General features: G+C 43.7%; 1 protein-coding gene across 1 annotated transcript in view; it reads left to right on the top strand.

The window, feature by feature from the left end:
* LOC122792729 (RNA-binding protein 44-like) overlaps nucleotides 1-22,459 on the top strand; it is a 1,860,938-nt gene that overhangs the window by 593,311 nt on the left and 1,245,168 nt on the right. Inside the window, exon 4 of the mRNA XM_044060311.1 lies at nucleotides 6,376-6,528. Within this exon, the coding sequence (XP_043916246.1) occupies nucleotides 6,376-6,528 (153 nt within the window). The remainder of the gene's footprint in view (nucleotides 1-6,375; nucleotides 6,529-22,459) is intronic.

Here is a 22,459-nt window from a genome sequence, read left to right as displayed (position 1 = left end):
ACAAACAAGTCATCAGTGTCGGGTGAGTGAGCCCTGGTAGCCAGCACTGTTATTTGTGGAGGCTTTAGACTGACAGGTTGTTTATCCTTTTTTGTTGCATGTTGGTGTCATCTAGAAAAGGTGGATGAGCTATGAGGTTTGGTCATAGGAGCATTGTCTCCCTTGGCAGTGGGCTGGAAGAGCCTCCCATGGATGCTCCTTAACCCAGCTCTGCACAACCTTCCAAACCCCCATTCTGCTTCAGATTTCGAAGTAGGATCATGCCCCTACCAAAGCATCATCTCTGTCCCTCCCCAAGGAGAAAGATTAACAGAATGAGCCTTGTCATTCCAATCCCTTCCCTGCCAGCTCTGACAGGTGCCCAAGACGCTACTTGAAGTCATGCCACCTGGGTCATAGATAGGGCTTTACTCATCTGTGCCAGCAGAGTTGGCACCTCAGAGTTAGTGTGTGTATTTGACTCTGGGTGATTTTCTTATCTGTTTTGAGTGTCAAACTCAGTTGAATTTACATGAATTCATTTAATTTTCTTGAACTTAAATTTATTATTATTTATTTATTATTTATTGACATTTATAGCCTTTCTATTCATTTTGTCCTTGCAGTAAGATTTCTGAAGTGAGATGTCAGAGACATGTGCTCATGTCATTTAGTCTAAAAGATGAACTTTTGCAGTGATTGCGTATCACCATTTCACCATACTCTTTCTGGGCAGGTTTTACATCCTGTGTAGTTTTTTTTTTTTTTTTTTGTAAACTGTGTAAGTGGATAATTATTTTAGCATAATATGAATTTGTTTTTGTGTCTTTCAGCCTCTGTTCACGCAATGTATTTGGATTGAACTGAATAACACAGGAGATGCACTCACTGCTGGTCTAACGTGATATTACATTGTGCACTGGGCAGATGCTGTTAAAATTGTAGGAGCTTGACTCATCTTTCTGGTCTGGCATGCTATATTACAGTATGCACTTTTGAAATATACAGAACCAACTGATATTGCCAACATCCTGGCAGATAGGTTCAGTGCTAACTTTACTCCCCCTCTCACCCCCTAAAGGGCCCATCTTTATACCAGAAGAATGCAAAGTTCCTGTAATCACGGCTGCACAAGTAAAAACCTCACTCTCCAAAGCCAAGAACACAGCATCCATGGGACCTGACAACATCCCAGGCTGCCTTCTACATGAACAACAGAATGAACTGGCACCCCACCCAAGTACCATGTTCAATCATAGCCTCACCTCAGGCTTTGTGCCCATTGAATGGCACACCGCGACAGTTATCCCATTCTACAAGGGGGGGGGGGCACAACAGACCCTGGGAACTACCGCCCCATTAGCCTGACGAGCCTGGTCTGCAAGGCCATGGAACATATCATCATGGAACTCATAAAAAATGACATTGGAGATCTCCAAACTCTGGACCCCACATAGTTCGGGTTTGTCAAAGGCAGATCATGTCTCCTAAACCTGATAGACCTCTTTGAAGCAATCACCAAAGCCATAGATGAGGGTAAGGTGGTTCACACAGCCTATCTACATCTCGCCAAGGTGTTCAACATCATCCCCCCACTCTGGAATTATAGATAAACTCACTAAACTAGGTATAAATTCCTGTGTCACAAGATGGGTTGCCAACTGGCTTACTGACAGAACCCACACTGTGAAAGTAGCAGACTCCAAATCAGACTTCAGACCAGTGACAAGTGGAGTACCACAGGGTTCAGTCCTGGGTCCTCTCCTGTTTGGTATCTACTTATCTGAAGTACAGGCTAACACAGAAGGTCTTTGGCTAACTAAATTCGCAGATGACTGAAAACTAGGAGCCATAATCGAAACGCCTGATGATGTGGACATCCTACAAAAGGGCCTCACTGAGACAGATGCCTGGTGTCAAAGCCATGGTCTCAAGCTCAATGCCAAAAAGTGCATTGTCATCCCCTTTGGTAAAAACTCTGTACCCATGAACTACCACATAGGTGGTAGTCTACTTAACACCGAAAGTGTTTGGGACACAGGTGGACAGTAGTCTCTCCTTTTATAATCACATCACCACAGTAGTCAGGAAATCCTTCTGTGTGGCATACCTCATCACAAAAGGTTTCTCATCCAGAAAAAAAGAGGTCATTGTTCCCCTCTACTCATCCACTCATTAGACCCATTATAGAGTACAACGTCCCTTTTGGTATGTACCTCACAAGGCATCTACAACAACTGGAAAGACCTCAAAAATACCTCACAAAGAGGATTACTGGCCTCAAACAGATGCCCTACGCAGACCGACTCAAAAAACTCCAGCTTTATTCTGTCGCATATCGCCTACTCAGAGGCGATCTCTGCGTAACATACAAAGCTATGTCAAACACAGAGCTGTTGAATATGCTCCACTTAAAGAAATCCCAATCCCTCCGAGCTACACTCACTAGGGACCTAAACCTTGTCACCACAATAAACAGAACATGCTGGAGGGAATAGATTCCTGTCCCAGAGACTTCCCATACTCTGGAACAGATTACCTATGTCAAACAGCTCCTCATTAGCAGTCTTCAAGAAACATCTTGATGATTGGATGGGCAATAGGAAAGTCACCCGGGGATCACTTCTGTGGTTCTGCTTGACAGGGGCACAGGAAAATAATTTTCTTGAGTGGCAAAAGCCAGGGTACCTTTTTGGCTAGGCTTGTATAGGCCCTAGTACCTACCTACGAACCTATGAAGGTGCATCTGTCTGTGCAGTAGGTATGCATAATGCAGGAACTGGACTTACTGTGCTGATTTGGCATGTGATGTTTGTTCACTGGGGGAGGTATGTGTTGGAGCTAGAAGATATTCTGAACTCCACTGAACTGGAAGTAGCAAGTGATGGCATCTCAATGGCGAAGACTGCAGAAGGATATGTTAAAGATCAGCTGATATGGTAGGTTCATAGGTTGGTACTAGGCTATCAACCCTAGGGCCTATACAAGCCTAGCCATAACAATTCCCTGGCTATTTCTTCCCACACTGTTTACTTGCCTGGACCCCTGTCTAGCAGGGCGACTGACGTGATCCCCCGGGTGAATTTCCTTTCTCCCATCCAATCGTCAAGGTTCCTTTTGATGAGGGCCAAAGAGGCGATCTGCTTGACATGTATGGGCAATCTATTCCAGAGTCTGGGGAGTCTCTGGGTCAGGAGCCTATCCCTCCAGCATGTTTTATTTTGTTGTGATGACAAGGTTTAGATCCCTGGAGTGTGTGGCTCTGACAGATTGAAATTTCTTTAGGTGTAGCATGTCCAACAGCTCTGGGTTTGACATGGCCTTGTATGTTAAGCAGAGATCGCCTCTGAGTAGACGATATGCAACAGAGTATAGCTGGAGTTTTTTAAGGCGGTCAGCGTAGGGCATCTGCTTTAGGCCTGTGAACTTTTAGTGAGGTATTTCTGCGGCCTTTCCAGTTGTTGCAGATGTCTTGAGAGGTACATACCAAACGGGGCGTTGTATTCTATAATGGATTTAATGAGGGATGAGTACAGTGGGACAATGACCTTCTTTTTTCTGGATGAAAAGCCCTTCGTGATGAGGTGTGCCACATAGAAGGATTTCCTGACTGTTGTGGCAATGTGGTTATTGAAGGTGAGACCACTGTCCACCTGTGTCCCTAAGTCTCTTATCACACTTTCGGTGTTTAGTGTACTGCCACCTACATGGTAATTCACGGGTACATGTTTTTTCCCAAAGAGGATAACTATACATTTCTTGGCATTGAGCTTGAGCCCATGGCTCTGGCACCAAGCATCTATTTCTGTAAGGCCCTTTTGCAGATTATCCACATCATTTGGGGATTCAGTAATGGCTCCCAGTTTGCAGTCATCTGCGAACTTTGTTAGCCAGAGTCCCTTAGTGTTGGCCTGTACTTCAGAGAAGTAGATGCCAAACAAGAGCGGTCCCAGGACTGAACCCTGAGATACTCCACTTGTCACTTATCTGGAGCTGGATTTGGAGTCGGCTACTTTTACAGTGTGGGTTCTGTCAGTAAGCCAGTTAGCAACCCATTGGGTAATGTAGAGATTAATGCCCAGCTTAGTACGTTTATCTATGATTCCAGAGTGGGGTGGGTGGTGTCAAAGGCCTTGGCAAGGTCTAGATAGGCTGTGTGGACCACCTTACCCTTGTCCATGGCTCTGGAGACTGATTCGAAGAAGTCAATCAGGTTCAGGAGACAAGATTGGCCCTTCACGTACCCAAACTGGGTGGGGTCCAGTGTTTGAAGGTTGCCAATGTCTTTGTTTATAAGTTCCATGATAATACGCTCCATGGCCTTGCAGATAAGGCTCGTCAGACTGACTGGACATTAGTTTCTGGGATCCAAGGTGGATCCCCCCTTGTAGAGTGGGATAACTGTAGCTCTCCGCCACTCAGTGGGCACGGAACCTGAGGTGAGGCTATGATTAAACATGACACTTAGGTGAGGTGCCAGTTCATATTGTAGTTCATGTAGTACACAGCCCGGGATGTCATCTGGTCCCATGGATGCTGTATTCTTAGCTTTGGAGAGTGTGTTTTTTTACCTGTGTGGCCATTATTACTGGAATTTGGCAATCTTCCGGTATTGAGATGGGCCATTTAGGGGGTGAGAAGGGGGTGAAGTTGGCACTGAATCGATTTGCCAGGATATTGGCAATATCCTTGGGGTCGGTATATTTAATTCCATTCTGTTTTAGCTCAGAGCAGATCTGAGCATTGCCATTTAGATTCTTGACATAGTTATAGAATGCCTTGTGGTTGTCTTTGGAATCTTTGGCAATTTTATTTTCGTAACTAGCTTTGGAGGATTTTATGAGGGATCTCAGTTTCTTACTGAGGCTGGTAAGGGAGTTTTTTGCATCCTGGGATTTTCATCTTTTCTGCAACAGTTTCTTCCTTTTGTAGTAAAGTTTGTTTATGGCAGGGGACCACCAGATTGGCTTCCTTTTTTTGGATGAGAGCGTCTTGGTTCTATTTGGGATTGCACGATTCATGCATGAGTGGATGTGCTTGTACAGTGCCTTAGTGTAGGATTCAGCAGTTGCACTTTCAGTTCCCGTCTGCATGAGTGTCGTGTCATGAAGTTTGTCACTTCTGACTTGAGTAGCATGAAGTTGGCTTTGGAGAAGTTTTTTATGGAGGTTTCCTTACTGGGGGGGGGGGGTTGGGGTGGGATGTTAAGGGTGATTAGCTTATGGTCAGACCTGACTAACAAGGGGGTGACCATAGGTGTGGAGCATCAATTTCCCATGTTGGTAATGACCAGGTCTAGGATATTGGAGCCCCTGGTGGGACTATGGATTAGTTGATCCAGGACGTTGGAATTTATGAATTCCAAGAACCGTTGGGCAAAGGTGTTGGTACACAAGTAGTTTTCCCAGTTAATGGCAGGGTAGTTAAAATCACCCAGTATTAGGGTGTTTGGTTCTATCTTAATATTTTCCCGTATGTTTAGAAAGGTGTAGTGAGAATCTTGGGGCATGGTGGGGGATCTGTGGCAAGCTACAATTTGGATTGCAGTCTTACCTAGTGTTAGTTTCACCTGGAGAATTTCAGACGCATTGTGTTGGGCAACTAGCCTGGTGGTGTGAATATCCTTGGTGAATATTGACACTCCTCCACCTTTAGTGTTTCGGTCCTGGTTTGGTGGCTGAAAAGTGTGGTAAGAGTTGTAGCCTGGTATTGCAGGGGTGCTCTCTGGAGCCTTGAACCCAGGTCTCAGTTACTGCACAGATATCGATGTTCTCCATTTTTAGGAGTGCCTCGAGAGAGTGCATTTTGAGGTTTAAACTATACTAATATATAGTATGTACATATTTCCTGTTTCAACAGGGGTGAGAGAAAGTTTCTATTAAGTTGTATTCGGAAAAAGTTGAGCATATAGGTAACCAAAAGGTCAGAACAGTTTGAAACCTGTGGATTGTCTGTTGGCTGCTAAGATATACCCAGCATATTGACATACATTTTTTGAGGTATGCTTTTCTTTTTCGTGATAGTTTTCTGAATGGACAGTGAGATAGGTTTTTATAGAAAAAATATATATGGAGGCAGTACAGACTTTTTAAATTTGTGCTCTGTAGCTTTGTTTCAGCTCATCCTGTAGACCTGCCACTGAGTTCTGATTTACTTGCACTTTGACTTCAGGGTTGACCAGCCTCGCTTTTATTTCTGCACTTATGCCTTATAAAACTTTGCATCACCTGTATAATTTTACAGTTTGAATGAGTAGGACAGTCTAGATGTTTTAGAGGATACTATTTTTGTTTTAGCATTTCTGCCTTTGTTGATAGCATAGAATGCTGTTTTGCATCACCTTCTGTAATTTTAGTTAGCAGGAAACAAGAGAGTATAATGTTTTTTTTCTTTTAGGTGCTGTAATAGGCCATGATACAACTGAGGACTGGTTTGATGCTGAGGAAAATATAGATCCAAATAAGTCCAGCCGTTTTCAAGGACAGCGATCTGGAGGGTGCTCTGATAGAGATAAAGAAGTTCGAAAATTAGGAACCATTCCTAAAACAGGTAGCAGTATGGAAAAAAGTTGTAGTAGTACATGAGCATTATGAATATATAAACCACTAACAGTGATTCCTACCCATACTTTCTTTTTCTTGGCTTTGGGGGCGTAGTTTGGAATTCAAGTACTCTTTAGCCAAGCGACTCTTTCCATTTGGAAAATGTGATGCATCTTTATTGTCCTGTCAGCTCTGGTGGATTAGAAAGATGAAGCCTTGACTACAGCCCAGGCAACCTGAGTTTGTTTAGCATCTTAGATGCTTGATGAATCTGGCATGGAAAGATGGGCTTGCCCATCCTGGTGGAAGAAGCATGTTACAAGTACAGATCTTTCAGGTCTTGGCAGAGGCCAGGACTTGAGATTGCTGGGCTGGGTTGTGCAGGTAGGCCAAGGAGGTGCAGTTGTCGTAAGGCCCAGGGTTGGGGAATGTACTCATAAGCCACACCCAGCCTCTTGCAGAAAGTCATCAGGTTGGAGAAGGGCTTAATATAAAGCTCTAGTGCATGGTAAGTGCACGTGTTATGGTGATAGCTTTGGCTCCACTCCATCTTCTCTCCCAGGCTGACAGTGGCAGCCTCAGCTGGGGGTGGGGTGGGGTTATACCAGTGCTGCTGTGGATTTTCCAGTCCATTTCACTCCATTTAAGCAGGACTGGAGGGGTGGTCAGACATCACAAGAGGAGAACCGGAAGAATAAATGATCAGCTAAAGTATATTCGGGGAAGTTGAAAAGAAAAAGGAAGGTATGTCTTATGTCCTGATTAGTAGCTTACAGTACAGAATACCAAGGTGCTGAACTGAGTATGGAGTAGCATAATGCCAAATCAAATGCTTTTTACAATATGGAAACCTAAATGGATAGATGTGCTGTGTTTTTGGGGAAATGCTATGTTTGTTGCATTGGTTGTCTTATGCTTGACTAGACAGTCTGTTACTTAAGTGTCCAGTGCATGTTGTTTGTAGGTTCATAGTTGTGTACTAGGCTAATAGCCCTGGAGCCTTTACAAGCCTAACCCATAGAAGTGCCCTGGCATCGTGCCGCCTGACGTTGGTTCCCAGTGCCTCTATCAAGTAGACCCACTGGAGTGATCCCTGGGGTGAACGTTCTATTTCCCATCCACTCATCAAGATTTCTCTTGAAGAGGGACAGTGAGGTGCTCTGCTTAACATGTTTAGGAAGTCTATTCCAGAGCATGGGCAGTCTCTGGGTGAGCAACCTGTTCCTCCAGCATGTTCTTTTGATTGTGGTAATGAGGTTGAGGTCTCTGGAGCATGTAGTGCAGAGGGATTGGGATTTCTTTAGATGTAGCATTACTAACATAGCTGGGTCAGACATGGCTTTGTAAGTGAAGCAGAGATCGCTTCTAAGTAGAATGATATATGACAGAGAATAGCTGTAGTCTTTTGAGTCTGTCCGTGTAGGACATGTGTTTAATGCATAGGATCCTCTCCATGAGGTACATCTGTGGCCTCTCCAGCTGTTGCAGGTGTCAAGTGAGGTACATGCCAAATGGGGCATTATACTCAATGATTGGTCTAATAAGGGAAGAGTAGAGAGAGATGATGATCTCTTTCTTCCTGAATGCAAAACCCTTTGCTATGAGATGTGCCAGATAGAAGGACATCCTGACCACAGTGCAATGTCGTGGTCAAAGGAGAGGATGTTCATCGTGTTTCACTGTTGCAGTCATCACTGTAGGGTTCTTCCTGCCAGCAGGTAGTCCTCGCTTGGCCAGAATCCCAAAGTCTGGGTCCGGCGTCGGCTGTTCAGTCATGCTCCCTGACGTCAGAGCGCTAGGAGTACAAAGCTGCCAGCCGACGCCATGTTCTCCAGTCTTTGTTGCCGTGCGGTGAAAGCAGTTCGCAAGTGCCGGTCGGCTGACTCCTGATATTTTTTCGTGCTTCAGTCCGAAGACTTACTTCTTCTCAAAGCTAAGTACCCCGTTGGGGAAAATGTTTTCTTGCTCCAGTGCGATGTCAGAAAAAGTTAATAATTGCATTTCTTGTGGGAAGCAAATACCTCATAAGGATTTCCATTCTTACTGTATTCCTTGTTTAGGCCCTGACCACGACGTTGCTAGTTGTCTGTTTTGTGCTAGATTTAACCAACGTACGATTAAGCGAAGGTACGATTTTGCTTTTCACTACTTTGGCAGGCGATTTAATTATAAAATGTCGTTGGACACGCTTCCGACTACCGGAGTTCACAAATGACGCAAGGATAAGGACAGGCCTCCGAGGTCCAAATCAGATGACGTTTTACAAGCAGAGCCAGCTACAGGTTCGGCCGTCGTCAGTGAGGTGCTTTCGCAGCCCCTGACGTCAGCCATTTCAGAACCGATTGCCGAAATGGACTCCCACGAGGAGCCAACTAGGCCTTTGAGCACTCCTGCTGCAGGACCTTCGGACAATACTCCCTCGGATGGGTCCGGAGCCGTTGTGCATGTACCAGCTTCCGAGGGGGTTTTCAGGCCTACACAGCTTCTGATAAAGGCAAAGACTCCTTCTAAATGTAAGACACCAGCCCAGGCCTCTTCTGATCCAGGACCCAAATCTCAGAAACAGCTACTTAAAATGGCAGAGGACTTACTAACTATGATTAGGGGTTCACATCCCCCTCCAGACAAAAGGCCAAGGCAAGAATTGGATTATGAATCTTCTGATCAAGCATCTATTTCTTCAGTGTCTTCCTCTGAACAGGAATATTCTTTCCCTCCTTATGAGGATTCTGATGCTGAGGAATCCATTCCATCAGCTTCTCCCCCTGAGGATTTTTCTGTTGGGGAAACTTTACATGACATGAGGGAACATTTTCACTGGTAAGGACAGGAGTACTCAGAATCTAAGAGAAGGCTTAGGGATTTCCTTCTTCTTCCCCAACATAGACCCCTGGCTATTCCTCCTATTCTGGATATTGTGGATGATGCCTTTTCTGAGGCTAATTTAACTCCTGACTCCTTTCCTCCAGCCCCTGCTAAGCCCGACAGATATTACAGGGTCCCTGACTCCCACCAGTTCCTTTACAAAAATGCTACTGCTGATCCAGAAACCATTTCTCAGGGTCCCAAGGGGGTTAAGGCCGCTTCTGCTAAAAACCCTATTCTGACAGATAAGGATTCCAGAGCTTTGGAGAGATGGGGCAAAAAAGTGTACACTTCTGCTGCTTTATCTATTAGGGCTTTAAACTGTCAATTTCATATGCTAAAATATCAGCAATTTCTACTGTCTGTTATGAAACAAAAGCTGGGTACCATTACTGCATGTGCAGATGATAAGGAATTACACAATTTGATGCATGCCACTGAACAAGTGGGGAAGCATGGTTTACATTGTGATTTTGATGCCTTGGAGGCTTCTTGCAGGGCGGCTGCCTCTGGCACAGTCATTAGAAGGCATGCTTGGTTAAAGGAACAAAACTTACCTGATCAAGTGAAAGCAAAGTTACTGGATGCACCTGTTCAGCATAATGTTTTGTTTGGGTCTAAGGCTGAAAAGGTGATAAAGAAAATGGAGGATAAGGCAAAATCCATGCAAACGGTTAAGGATTTCTTACAAGTTCAGCCCCCAAGATTTAGCAGAAATTGGCCAACTAAAAATTGGTCTTTTCCCAGCTCGGACAGGCCTCAGAGGGGTAGATATAGGCGCTCCAGAGGGAGGGCCCAAGCACAGACCTTGACAGTGGAGTGCTTCTACCCCCAGGGGTGGAGAGGACAGACCTCTATCTTATAGAAAACAGGCTCAATGACTTCCCCTGCATGGCTCCAGGAACTTCTCTCCTGGAAGCCCCTCTAGGAGGAAAACTCTCTCTTTTTCAACAAAATTGGACTTACATAACCCAAGACAAGTGGGTTCTGGATGTAGTTTCAAGAGGTTACAAATTCCACTTTCATACCTTGCCAAAACCAAACAGATGGCCAGACCTTCCAAAACACCAGTGGTCAGAGGCATTAAACCAGGTGGGATCCCTCATGGCTATGAGGGCCATAGAACTGGTTCCACAATCAGAGACGGGCCAAGGTTTTTACTCAAGGCTCTTTCTAGTTCCCAGAAAGCAAAATTCATGGAGACCCATCCTGGATCTGTCAGTCTTAAACACTTTCCTGGACATACCAAAGTTCAAGATGCTTACTCTGCAGCAGCTCCTGCCAATGTTGAGCAAAAATGCATGGGTGGTGACATTGGATTTAAAGGAGGCTTACCTACACATCCCAATCAGACAGGAGTGCAGAAAATACCTCAGGTTCAAGGCCGGATTGAAACATTACCAATTCTCTGCGCTGCCCTTTGGCTTGTCTACTGCGCCCAGGGTCTTCACCAAGTGCCTGGCACCAGTAGTAGCTTATTGCAGACTCAAGGGAATTCAAATTTACCCTTATCTGGACGACTGCCTTATTCAAGCAGACAGCAAGGATGTCTTACTCTAGCATCTGGAATTTGTTCAAAATCTTCTCAAGTACCTGGGATTCACTGTGAACATAAAAAAGTCAAATTTGACACCCACACAACAGATAACTTTTTTGGGTGCTCTTCTAAACACAACAACCCAGATGGCATTCCTGACATCAGAAAAGCAACTGCAGCTGGCTTCAACTTTCAAAACCTTGGCATCAATAACTCAGCTAACTGCAAGGAAATTCCTGCAGGCTTTGGGTTACATGGCCTCCTGCATCCTTCTCATACCAAATGCAAGACTACATATGAGAAAAATACAATGGTACCTAAAAAGTGTATGGTCCCAGCATTGCCACAGTCTAGACACACAGATTGCTGTCTTGCCTTGTCTACAAAAGGAATTCCATTGGTGGACCATGGTGTGTCTTCACAACAAAGGGAAAGCCTTCAGTCTGCCACCAGCCAGCCAAGTGTTAATCACGGACGCCTCGGATTACGTATGGGGAGCCCACTTGCAGGGAAAAGGTCTGCAAGGTTTTTGGACAGAGGATCAGAAGCACCTACATATCGATTTAAAAGAGATGTTAGCTGTACAGAATGCCCTCTTGGCTTTCAGGGATCTTCTACAACCAGGACAACTACTGATTCGGACAGACAACACCACAGTTATGTGGTACATAAACAAGCAAGGGGGTTCACACTCCTACCCCCTTTGCAGACTAGCCTTGACTCTTTGGAACACAGCTCTAGCTTGCATAGTGGATCTACAAGCTCAGTTTCTGCCAGGGAAACAAAATATTCTGGCAGACTGCCTGAGCAGGAACCTGTCAGACCCACATGAGTGGATGCTAGACACCCAAATATTCAAGATGATTACAGAAGCCTGGGGCTGCCCGGACATAGATCTATTTGCATCCCCCCTCAACCACCAGTTACAGATTTTTTGCACAAGGACATTTCACAAACTAGCATGGAAAGTGGATGCACTATCATTCAGTTGGAGAAACCTCTCGGGGTATGCCTTTCCGCCACTACCTCTTCTTCCACGGGTGTTATTAAAGATCAAGCAGGGCAAGCCCAAGATGATGATTTTACTGGCCCCACATTCGCCTCGTCAATTTTGGTACTCAACACTGATGAATCTATCCCACGAGCCACCTTGGATTTTACCTCAGATTCCAAATCTTTTGTCCCAACACCAGGGCCAGGTTCTGCACTCTCATGTCAAAACTCTCAGCCTGGCAGCCTGGCGAATTCGGGGTCTATGATTAATCATTCCCCTTCCCAAACAGGTCATGGATGTCATCTTAGAAGCCAGACGTCCTAGCACTAGAAAATCTTATGCAGGTAAATGGAAGAGATTTTGCACCTGGATGCATGCTCAGGATTTGGATCCCCTCATTCCTAACATCCCACTGATTTTGCTTTACCTGACAGACATGCTACATAAGGGTTTATCCTTCTCCTCCATAAAAATACATGCCTCAGCTATCTCCACACATTACAATACAGATCCTCCAATCTTTTCCCATCCACTTCTGAAACAATATCTCAGAGGAGCAAAGAATTTAAGGCCCCCTAGGACACCACCCATACCTGCCCGGGACCTCAACTATGTTCTGGAAAAAATCACTCTGCCTCCTTTTGAGCCTGCTGCCACATCTGATCTTAAGTATTTATCATGGAAGACAGCTATCCTGCTGGCTTTGAGTTCAGCCAGGAGAGTCTCGGAGTTACAAGTACTCATGGCTGTGGAACCTTATATTATTTTTCACCAAGATAGGGTGTCTTTAAGGACTAATCCTACTTTCATGCCTAAAGTGGTTTCCAAAGTGGCTTTAAATCAAACTATTCACCTGCCAACTTTTTTCACTAATCCACAAAATAAGGGGGAAAGGATCTTGCATTCCTTGGATGTACACAGGCAACTTCATTTTTACCTGGACATAACCAAGGATATCAGGAAAACACAGCAAATGTTTGTTTCTTATGCAACAAATTCCCAAGGCAAAGCTATTTCAAAACAGACCATTTCTAAATGGATTGCTCATGGAATCAGATTTTGTTACTCTCATCATGGAAAGCAAATCCCAGGAAAAATTAGGACTCACTCTACCAGAGCTGCTGCTACTTCAGATGCCTTTCTCAGGGGAGTACCTACCAAAGATATTTTGGAAGCTGCAACTTGGAGTTCAGTGCATACTTTCTCTAAGCACTACAATCTCCCTCTTTACTCTAAGTCTAGGGCAGGCTTTGCTTCTGCAGTCTTGCAGGGCCTTCTAGCCGCCCCTTCCACTCTATAACCACCACCCTTTATCTCAGCTTTGGGATTCAACCCTACAGTGATAAGTGCAACAGTGAAACACGATGAACATAGTACAGTTGTGTACACTTACCATAAATGTAGATGTTCGAGTGTCTTCACTGTTGCAGTCTGGGTTACCCTCCCTCCTGATCCCTCTTATATTTCCATTACTGTGGTTTCCTACTTCACCCTTCTTCTGAGGTGTATTTGCTTCAGGGTATGGGGTTTGTTGTATGTTTCTTTTTTGTTTTACTATTAGCCTTCATTTTTGGGCACCTGACATCTGGGGCAAGAAAAACTGGAGAACGGCATCGGCTGGCAGCTTTGTACTCCTAGCACTCTAACGTCAGGGAGCATGACTGAACAGCCGACGCCGGACCCAGACTTTGGGATTCTGGCCAACCGAGGACTGCCTGCCGGCAGGAAGAACCCTACAGTGATGACTGCAACAGTGAAGACACTTGAACATCTGCATTTATGGTAAGTGTACACAACTGTACTTTGCTGTCAACCTGTGTCCCCAGATCTCTTATAACGCCTTCAGTGTTCAGTGGGCTCCCATTTATGTGGTAGTTAGTGGGAACTGAGTTTTTACCAAAGGGGATTACAACGCATTTTTTGGCGTTAAGCTTAAGGCCGTGGTTTTCAACACTAGTCTTTGGTCTCAGTGAGGCCTTTCTGTAGGATGTCTGCATCACTTGGGAAGTTAATAATTTCTCCCAGCTTGCAGTCTTCTTTGAACTTAGTCAGCCACAGTCCCTTTGTGTTGGCCTGGAGTTCTGAGAAGTAGATGCCGAACAGGAAAGGGCCCAGGACCAATCCCTATGGGACTCCACTTGTGACTGGTCGGCAGTCTGACTTGGAGTCAGCTACTTTCACACTGTGTGTTCTATCTGTGAGCCCATTTGCAACCCACCTAGTGATATAGGGGTTGATGCCTAGTTTGGTGAGTTTATCAGTAATTCCCAAGTCAGGAATGGTATTAAAGGCCTCGGCCAGATCGAGGAAGGTTGTATGCACTGCCTTACCTTCACAGCCCTGGTGACTGACTCAAAGAATTCAACCAGGTTGCACAGGCATGATCTCCCTTTCACAAAGCCAAATTGTGTGGGGGTCTAGAGTTTGGAGGTTTCCTATATTTTGTTAATCAGGTCCATGATGATGTGCTCCATAACTTTACATATCAGACTCAGGCTTATGGGGTGAAATTCTCAGGGTCTGTAGTTGCTCCCCTTTAATGGAGAGGGATGACTGTAGCAGTGTGCCATTCGGTAGGGACAAAGCCTGAGGTGAGGCTGTGACTGAACAGGGCACACAAATGTGGTGGCAGTTCGCTTTGTAGTTCATGTAGAGCACAGCCAGGGATATTATCAGGTCCCATGGAAGCTGTATTCTTGGATTTGGACAGTGCAGCTTTAATCTGTGCTGCAGTAATGCTGGGTGCCTGGCATTCTTCCAGCATTGTGATTGTCCTTGGGGGGGGGGGGGGTAAAAGCACTGAATATGTTGACCAGTATGTTGGCAATAGATGTTGGCTCAGTATAGGAGGTACCAATTTGCAGTAACTCAGAGCAAATCTGGGTATTGCCGTTGAGGTTCATGATATAACTATTGAAGGCTTTGTGATTGTTTGTAGTGTCTGCTGCAATTCTGCCTTCATAGCTGGCTTTGGAGGATTGGATGAGGGATGTCAACTTTTTGTTGAGGCTAATAAGGGAGTTTTTCCCAGTCTTGGGACTTCACCTTTTTCTGCAACAGTTTCTTCCTTCTGTTGTAGAGTTTGGTAATGGCAGGGTGCCACCAGATTGGCTTCCTTTTTTTGGAAGAGAGTGTCTTGGTTCTGTTGGTTATGGCTAATTCCATGTATTTATGTACGTGTTCGTACAGTGCATTGGTGTATGATTTGGCTGTCATGCACCTATTTTCCATTTGCATGGGTGCAGTGAAGTTAGCCACCTCTGTTCTTAGGAGCCCAAAGTCAGCTTTGAAGTACTTTTTCATGGTGGTTGCCTTTGCTGGTGGTGTGGGTGAGATGTTGGTTTCCATGGTAATTAGTTTGTGGTTAGATCTAACCAGGGAGGAATTGACTATTGATGTAGAGCAACAGTTGCCCATTTTGGTAATAACCAGGCCAGGGATGTTGCTTCCTCTAGTGAGGGGTAAGAATGAGCTGGTCCAACGCATTGAAATTAATGAATTCCAGGAAGCGTTGGGTAAGTGTATTGGTGCATGAGTAGTTTTCCCAGTTGATGGTGGGGTAGTTGAAATCACCCAGTATGAGAGTGTTGGGTTGGACCCTAATAGTTTCCAGGGTGCTTAGGAACGTGGAGTGAGAGTCTTGGGACATAGTTGGGGACCTATAGCATGCTATGACCTGGATCACCGTCTTACCCAATGTTAGCTGTACCTGAAGTATCTCTGATACGTTATGCTGGGCTACTAGTCTGGAGGTGTGCATATCTTTTATGAATATGGAGACGCCACCGCCTTTGGAGCTTCGGTCCATGTTCTGAGGCCGAAAGATGTGGAATGAGTTATACCCTGGTAGCGCAGGGGTGCTTTCTGCCTCTTTAAACCAGGTCTCCGTTACAGCACAAATGTTGATGTTCTCCATTTTGAGGAGTGCTTCGAGCGAGTGCATCTTGAGATTTAGACTTCTAGCACTGAGCAGCATGACCCTCAGACTGCATTTATTTATAGCTGTTATGGTGGTAATTTGGTCTTTGGAACACCATCTAAAAAGGCACTATAGGGTGGCAAGAGCCAGGGTGACAGATGCAGGCGATCTCTGGCAAAGCATCGAGGTCTGTCAGCCATGTCATCCCAACCAGACAGATACTGGATCCCCTTAGAATGACACCAGAAACTTAGCTATTTATTGAAGTCAGTCATTTTTTTTTTTTGTAGTGCGGTATCATTCTGGGTGACAGTAGGATACTGCTCAGGGCTAGGGTCATAAATGCTTGGGCCACATAATCCGAGAGCTCCAACATGTCTCTTTTCATGTAGTCCAGGGAGGTGCATCTCGGGTCATTCACACACACATGGACAATGATGAAGTCATACTTGTACATGTTGTGGAGTGACCTGAGTGCATGTGTTGTGTCGGATTCTGGCACCCGATAGACAGTTGACTGTTACCTTCTTATTATTCAACCTAGTGAGTGGGACATCTGTGTGCCTCAGTATTGAGTCACCTATGATTAGTGTATTGGGCAAGGTGTTTAGCCTTAGGGGCTTAGCTTGAGGGGCCCATTGTGGAGGTGAGCTGTGTCTCCTGTGGTTTGTGCTGTGTTGTGGTGGTCAAGTGCATTTCTGTCTTGGAGGTCTCTGCTTTTTGGGTAAATTTCTATTGAGAGCCTCTGCGAAGGTGGGTGTGTGGTTTGTGTTTTTATGTGAGAGCTGTGATGGTGGGTGTTCTGGATGTCTATATGTTCCATGTGGTGTGGTGCAGGTGTTGAACTTCTACTCTTGACCAGCTTCGAATTTGGTGATATAAGTGCATCTCTCACAAGTCTGAGTGTTGGGAGGTGAGAGGAGAGGGTTGGCTGTGTACATGAGGCAGTTGCTACACTGCCTCAGAATGCCCAAGTGCACCAGGTTAATAGGAGAAAGCACAGGGAAGTGCCCTTTAATCATGCCAGGAGGGGTGGTCGTAACTACTAAGTACTGGAGCTATTTACGAGAAGAACAACTAGTGCTGATGGCACTTAGGTGTACTGCAATAATTACTACAAAAACATGTTGAAGTGCAAAACGTTTAAGCTATTTGAAGTGCAAGACAGAGAGAGAAAGAAGTAGCAAGATCTAAGGGAAAAACTGAAGCGCAGACTTTCTGGCACCAGTAATAGTTTACCTCAGCTCGGCACTGCTGCGCAGAACTTAAACAAGCGCAAACGCGGGCTTTTAGACCAGAAAGTTGAAAGGGATGGAAAACTGCCCAAACGGCCAATAAACTACAATTTCTGGGCTAGAAACCACTCCTCTTGTGGTAGATAGACCACCTAGTGCTTACCACTACCACTGATAAGCTAGAAGGCTTCCCTCCAGCACAGAAAGGCATGGGTGGGGGGGGGGGGGCTCAGAAGCTTACAAACAGTGCAGGATACAGCAAATCTGTATCTGGACTATGCTCGTTATAGGGAATGCAGGAAACAAGCTTAGAACATTTTTTTGTTCGTTTTTTTTTTTTTAACGGAAAAACAGCTAAAACAGTAGCAAAAACAATTCAAATGCAGTGCAAGCTAGCACACTTGAGTGTGCAGAAGTATTAAATCAAATACAGTTTAAATAAATGCAGTTAAATTAAAAACAACTAAAAACAAGTGCAGAAAGCCGTAAATTAGGAACAAATCAAAATGGAGGCACTTAGAGTATCAGAAAACAATGCCAGCAATTGTATAAATAATTCAGTCAAGCAAAAATTGACCGTCCAGAACTCTGAACAGTTAAAAAGTGCCAAAAAATATATTGATCAGCTCTATATTTCCAGATTGTTTGAGAAGCACACTCAGTGAGAACACAAGGAGGTTCTAGCAATGGTATATAGAACTTTATGGAGAGAAGGTTTTGTTAAGGGTTTGTCCACAAAAGTGTAGACCACAAGAACCTTCTTAAATGTAAAGTAACTCGTCTGAAGCACAAGTTTAAAATGCTTAGAATAACAGATTTTTTATTTTTTTATTTATCATTTGTTGACCGGGAAAGTCCGACTAGGTTCCACAAATCCTGTTTTCAGCGGAGGCCCGGGGAGAAATGCTCCAGATGCATGTCTTTGGAATGTGGGAGGAAACCGGAGTACCCGGAGGAAACCCACACGAACACAGGGAGAACATGCAAACTCCACACAGAAGGCACCCCAGCCAAGAATCGAACCGGAGAACCTCTTGCTGTGAGGTGACAATGTTAACCACTGCACCACTGTGCCACCCTAAAGATAAATGTGATTACCTACTAACAAGCAGTATTAAATGCAGCAGAATAAAAGCACTCGAACATTTAAGAGCACACAGCAAAAATAAGGTTATAAAGTATGAACAACACAGTTACAGTAAAAGCAGATGAATAAAGTGTACATTTTTTTTTAAAGTAGAGAGGGAGGAAAACAGAAGTGTTCAACGTCAAAGAAGCAAGGGGGTAGTCCCCCCCAAATAATCTCACTGCACTGTGTTGAGTGATCAAATGAGATTGGACTGGGAGCAAGTGACCAAGATATGATTTACAGCAGGGGCAGGCAAATCCAAAGCCACCAAGTTTAAGACTACAAGAACGCTGGGGAGGGAGGGAGGGAAGGGAAAAAACAATGCAGACAACAACAAAGGACAGAAGCAATGCAAGCAAATATTTAAATAATAAAGCAATTATATAAATACAGCAAGTGCAAACTGAGTTGCAAAACGTGTACTTATTAGTTTGGAATATCAAATGGGAAAAAAGACTCCAACTCTGCTTACAGTCAGGAGAATTTAGTTCTCTGTTATATCAGTTCTGCACAAATTCACAGAAATGCAGTTTATAATGGAAGTACAACACAGAAAATACACCTCTGTGTTTGTTCTGCCTTTCTCTCTCTCTCTCTCTGTCATTGCTTATAACATTTGGACTCTTTCTCTCTTGGATTCATTCCTATGCCCTGCAGCACATCAGGCAATGATCACCCTCCAACACTCGCCATTTCTGACTGCTGCTCACAAAAAAAAAAAAAAAAGTGTGATTTGATCTGGCCTAAATTTCTCAGCATTCAGATGTCCCTTTCTCTGCATGAGCCAGTGCCAGTCTTGCAGTCTGTCCATACTATTGTTGGTTAACATTAACGCTCAAACAGTATTAGCTGCAGTATCTCTTTCTGTATTTATTTATTTTGCTTCTTCAAATATGTGAATGTTTTTAGATTGTTCATTTATTACTTTTATTTATTTATTTAAATTTGTTGCTCATGGTAGAGCACTGATCCAGCTGTACTAGTTCCAGACTGTGCCCAGGAGAGTAATGCAAATACTGACAAAAATTGGAGATTACAATGTAAGTTATAAAAGTTTACAAGAGTAATACAAAGTACAAGCGGTCACAATAAGTTGGAAGTTATACAGTATTACAGTAAGAGAAGGATGGGCACACAATGTACAGTAAGAAATTCCTTTTAGGTATGGGTCATGTACCTGAGAAGATGAAGGTTAGTAGCTCTGCTGCCAAGAGGTACATTAATCAGGAATGTGGGAATTTTAACTTGGCTACTGTGTGCAGAGAGTAAGAAAGAGGATAAGGTGGTAGGCAGGGTTGGATACTATGCGGGTTTAGAAAAGAGAGGAGTAGCAAAAGAAATTTACAAGTGAACTTTTTGTTGTGGATGTGAATGGAAGGAGTAAAGGTTATGCTTGCTTACTCCTAAAAAAAAAAAAAATAACTTGGGTAATGCATATGTTTCTGGGGCAGTGACACGTGGAGGTTCCATGGTGGTTTGGCTTAAGTTTTTTTTCTCAAGTCTGGAAATTGATAAGTCCCTTATGACGGGGGAATTGTTCACCACAGTTTGGGTCAAAGAATGACAAACTGTGGGTACTGCATGTCTTCTTTGTGGAGGCTGTGTGAGTGGAGAGCAGGTGCAAGTTGGAGCTGTGACTTAAGGTTATAGAGCTTTTCCCTTATGATGAATACTGGCTAGGGCAGAGAATGAGATTTTTGTTAAGCAGGTTAAATAGTAGGGAACTAAAAAACAGTTCATCTCTTTGCTGGAATGGTAGCCCCTTGCCTTTTTTGAGAAATGAACAGTAGTGGTCTGTTCTAGGCTCAAGCCAGATAAAGCAGCAAAACATAGTAGAAGTTGTGCAGAGAGAGTCTTTTTTGAGGCTGCAGTAGTTATTGAGGGACCATGTTCTAGTCGAGTCATGAGAATTTGTTTCCCAGTGGCTTGTCTGCCAGCTGACAAAAGAAAGTGTGAGAGCTACCAAGCTGACAATTGGGTTTATTCCTAAGTGAATACTAGGCTATCAGTCTGCAGACTATTGCTAGCCTAGCCAATAACCAGAGGTCAGAATGAAACCCTGTCCTTTGTATCTGTGAGTTTAAGACATTAACCTCTATAACAACTCTCCCTCTTGTTGACAGAGGTTCTTGAATTGGCAGGCTTTGCTACTTTTTCCATGAGCAAGGACAGATACTTGGAGGTGGGAGAGGGACACACTGTATCATAGGTTCATAGGTTAGTACTAGGCTAACTACCTTTGTAGTTACCCCCTGTGAGAATCAAACCCTGCACCTTGTGCCTGTAAGGTAAATAGCTTAACCATTATGCTAACCCTCAACCCCTTATGAGCTATGGCAAGATCTGTGAAGATTGTGGCTGTTGGTTCACCTTTGTCCATTGAGATAAGGATATATGGCTGCTGTTGTGTGTCTGCCTTCCCAGAAACCATGTTGGTTCCTTGGTCGTAACCTTTGTTGGGATACTTAGTTTGGAAGCTGCTTGTGTAGATGTTTTCCTAAGGATTTGCCCAGAGTAGACAGTATAGAGATGTGTGTGTTAGTTTTAGGAATTTAATCAATAAAAGCTGCTTTCCAAATTTTGGGGCTAATATCCAGTCAGAGGTAGAGGTTTCATATGTGTTTAGAGGATGCATTATATACTTTGTAGAGGCCTTGATTACCCAGATTGTCAGAGCCTGGGTTGGCATCTGGGGTTTTGTTGAGTATTTCTCCTATTCATGATGTTTTAATGCTTTTATAGTAGAATAAGGGTGTATAGTTGGGGTTGAGGTTTGGAGGGCTGTAGCGTGTTACACTAAGTTTGAATAGGAGTACTTTTGGAGCTGTGTGCAAGTCATTCTGGGCCTAAATTTGTAGTTGAAAGGTATTTAAAACACTTACCTGTTTTACTTGTCTCAATTAATCTGAAATTAATTAACCTTCACAAGTTGTAGAGTATTACTGAAATATAATGAGCTCCTTGCCGAAGTTACTTGGTAGTTGTCCTTGATGTGAGCACCACTAAGTGCTTGAAGAGTGTGGCAGGAATTTTTAAGTGTATCTAAATAGTACATGGCTAGGCAATTTATGGTCGCCTATAATCTCTTCCCTAATATTGTTCCTAAGCACCTGAATGTGTGTGTGAGGTTTTAGGATTTTAGTATAACTTGGGTGACTGAGTACAGTAAACATTTAAAAACTTGAATCTTTGTAGATACATACAGATCCACAGAACAGGATGGGTGTGGTAGTTCAGCAGCTGGAAGGGATTAATATAGTGAGTGATAATTATCCATGATATTATTGAACACATACAGAGTAATACAAAATAAAATATTTAGGAGCAAATTGTTGCATTGTAGCAGCTCATCTGTGTTGAAGTCGAGCTTCATCAGCAACAAGGCTGAAGCCACAGGCCCTTTAAACAGCTTGGCATTTGAAACATTCTTAGGCTACAAGAACCTCTCCTTTTTACCGAAAATACTATGCCAGCTAACGAACTGCTTTTCCAGATCTTTTTAGCCATTGATTGTGCTTGCATCAGAGAAGTGACCTCAGGCTATGTAGATTTTCACCTGAAAGCTGTATTTATTCCTCTCTTCTTGGAATTGATCAGCATTTCAGGTCATAATGTTCCACATTCTAATTTTTAAAATTTTTTCCCTACTTCCCCACACCCCCGGGACTCAGTGCATTTTCTTTCTTATCCTAAAAGTTATTACCTGGTTTTCTGATGCTTACTAAAGTGCTTTTGTTTGGCTGGCTGTTGCTGTAGATGTTACATATTGTTATTTCATTTGTTATTGTTTATTTGGAGAATTTCTCATTACACAGAATAAAGTTTACAAAAATGCAAGCATGGCCACTAAGTTTTATTATTTTATTTTTATTTTACATTTGTTGACCGGGCTAGTCTGGCTGGATATATGTCCATTTTCAGCAGAGGCCCGAGGAGAAAAGCTCCACTATGTACTAGTACAAACATAACATAACAAGGTACATCAAAAAAAAGCACAATAGGATACAGTATTATAGGCATGTAAGAGAGCTAAAATAGCTTAGTAATAGTATAGAAGCAAATACAATAGAATATAGTCAAAACAGTGAGGATTCCTAGTTCTATAATCTTAACCATGCAATCATACTAATGTTGAAGGAGAGAAAATAGTGACTCACCCCTAAGTCTAATAGTCATATATACAAAGTTTACAATAATGATAACACTTTTAGTGCTAGGGTACTATTTTTAAGAAACAGAGTAGTTCCATATGTAGCAGG

Source organism: Protopterus annectens, chromosome 2.part0 (genome assembly GCF_019279795.1).
Source record: "Protopterus annectens isolate FY-2018-M chromosome 2.part0, PAN1.0, whole genome shotgun sequence".
Taxonomy (NCBI): Eukaryota; Metazoa; Chordata; order Ceratodontiformes; family Protopteridae; genus Protopterus; species Protopterus annectens.
Note: the sequence above shows the minus strand (reverse complement) of the source record. Positions and strands in the feature narration are given on the sequence as shown.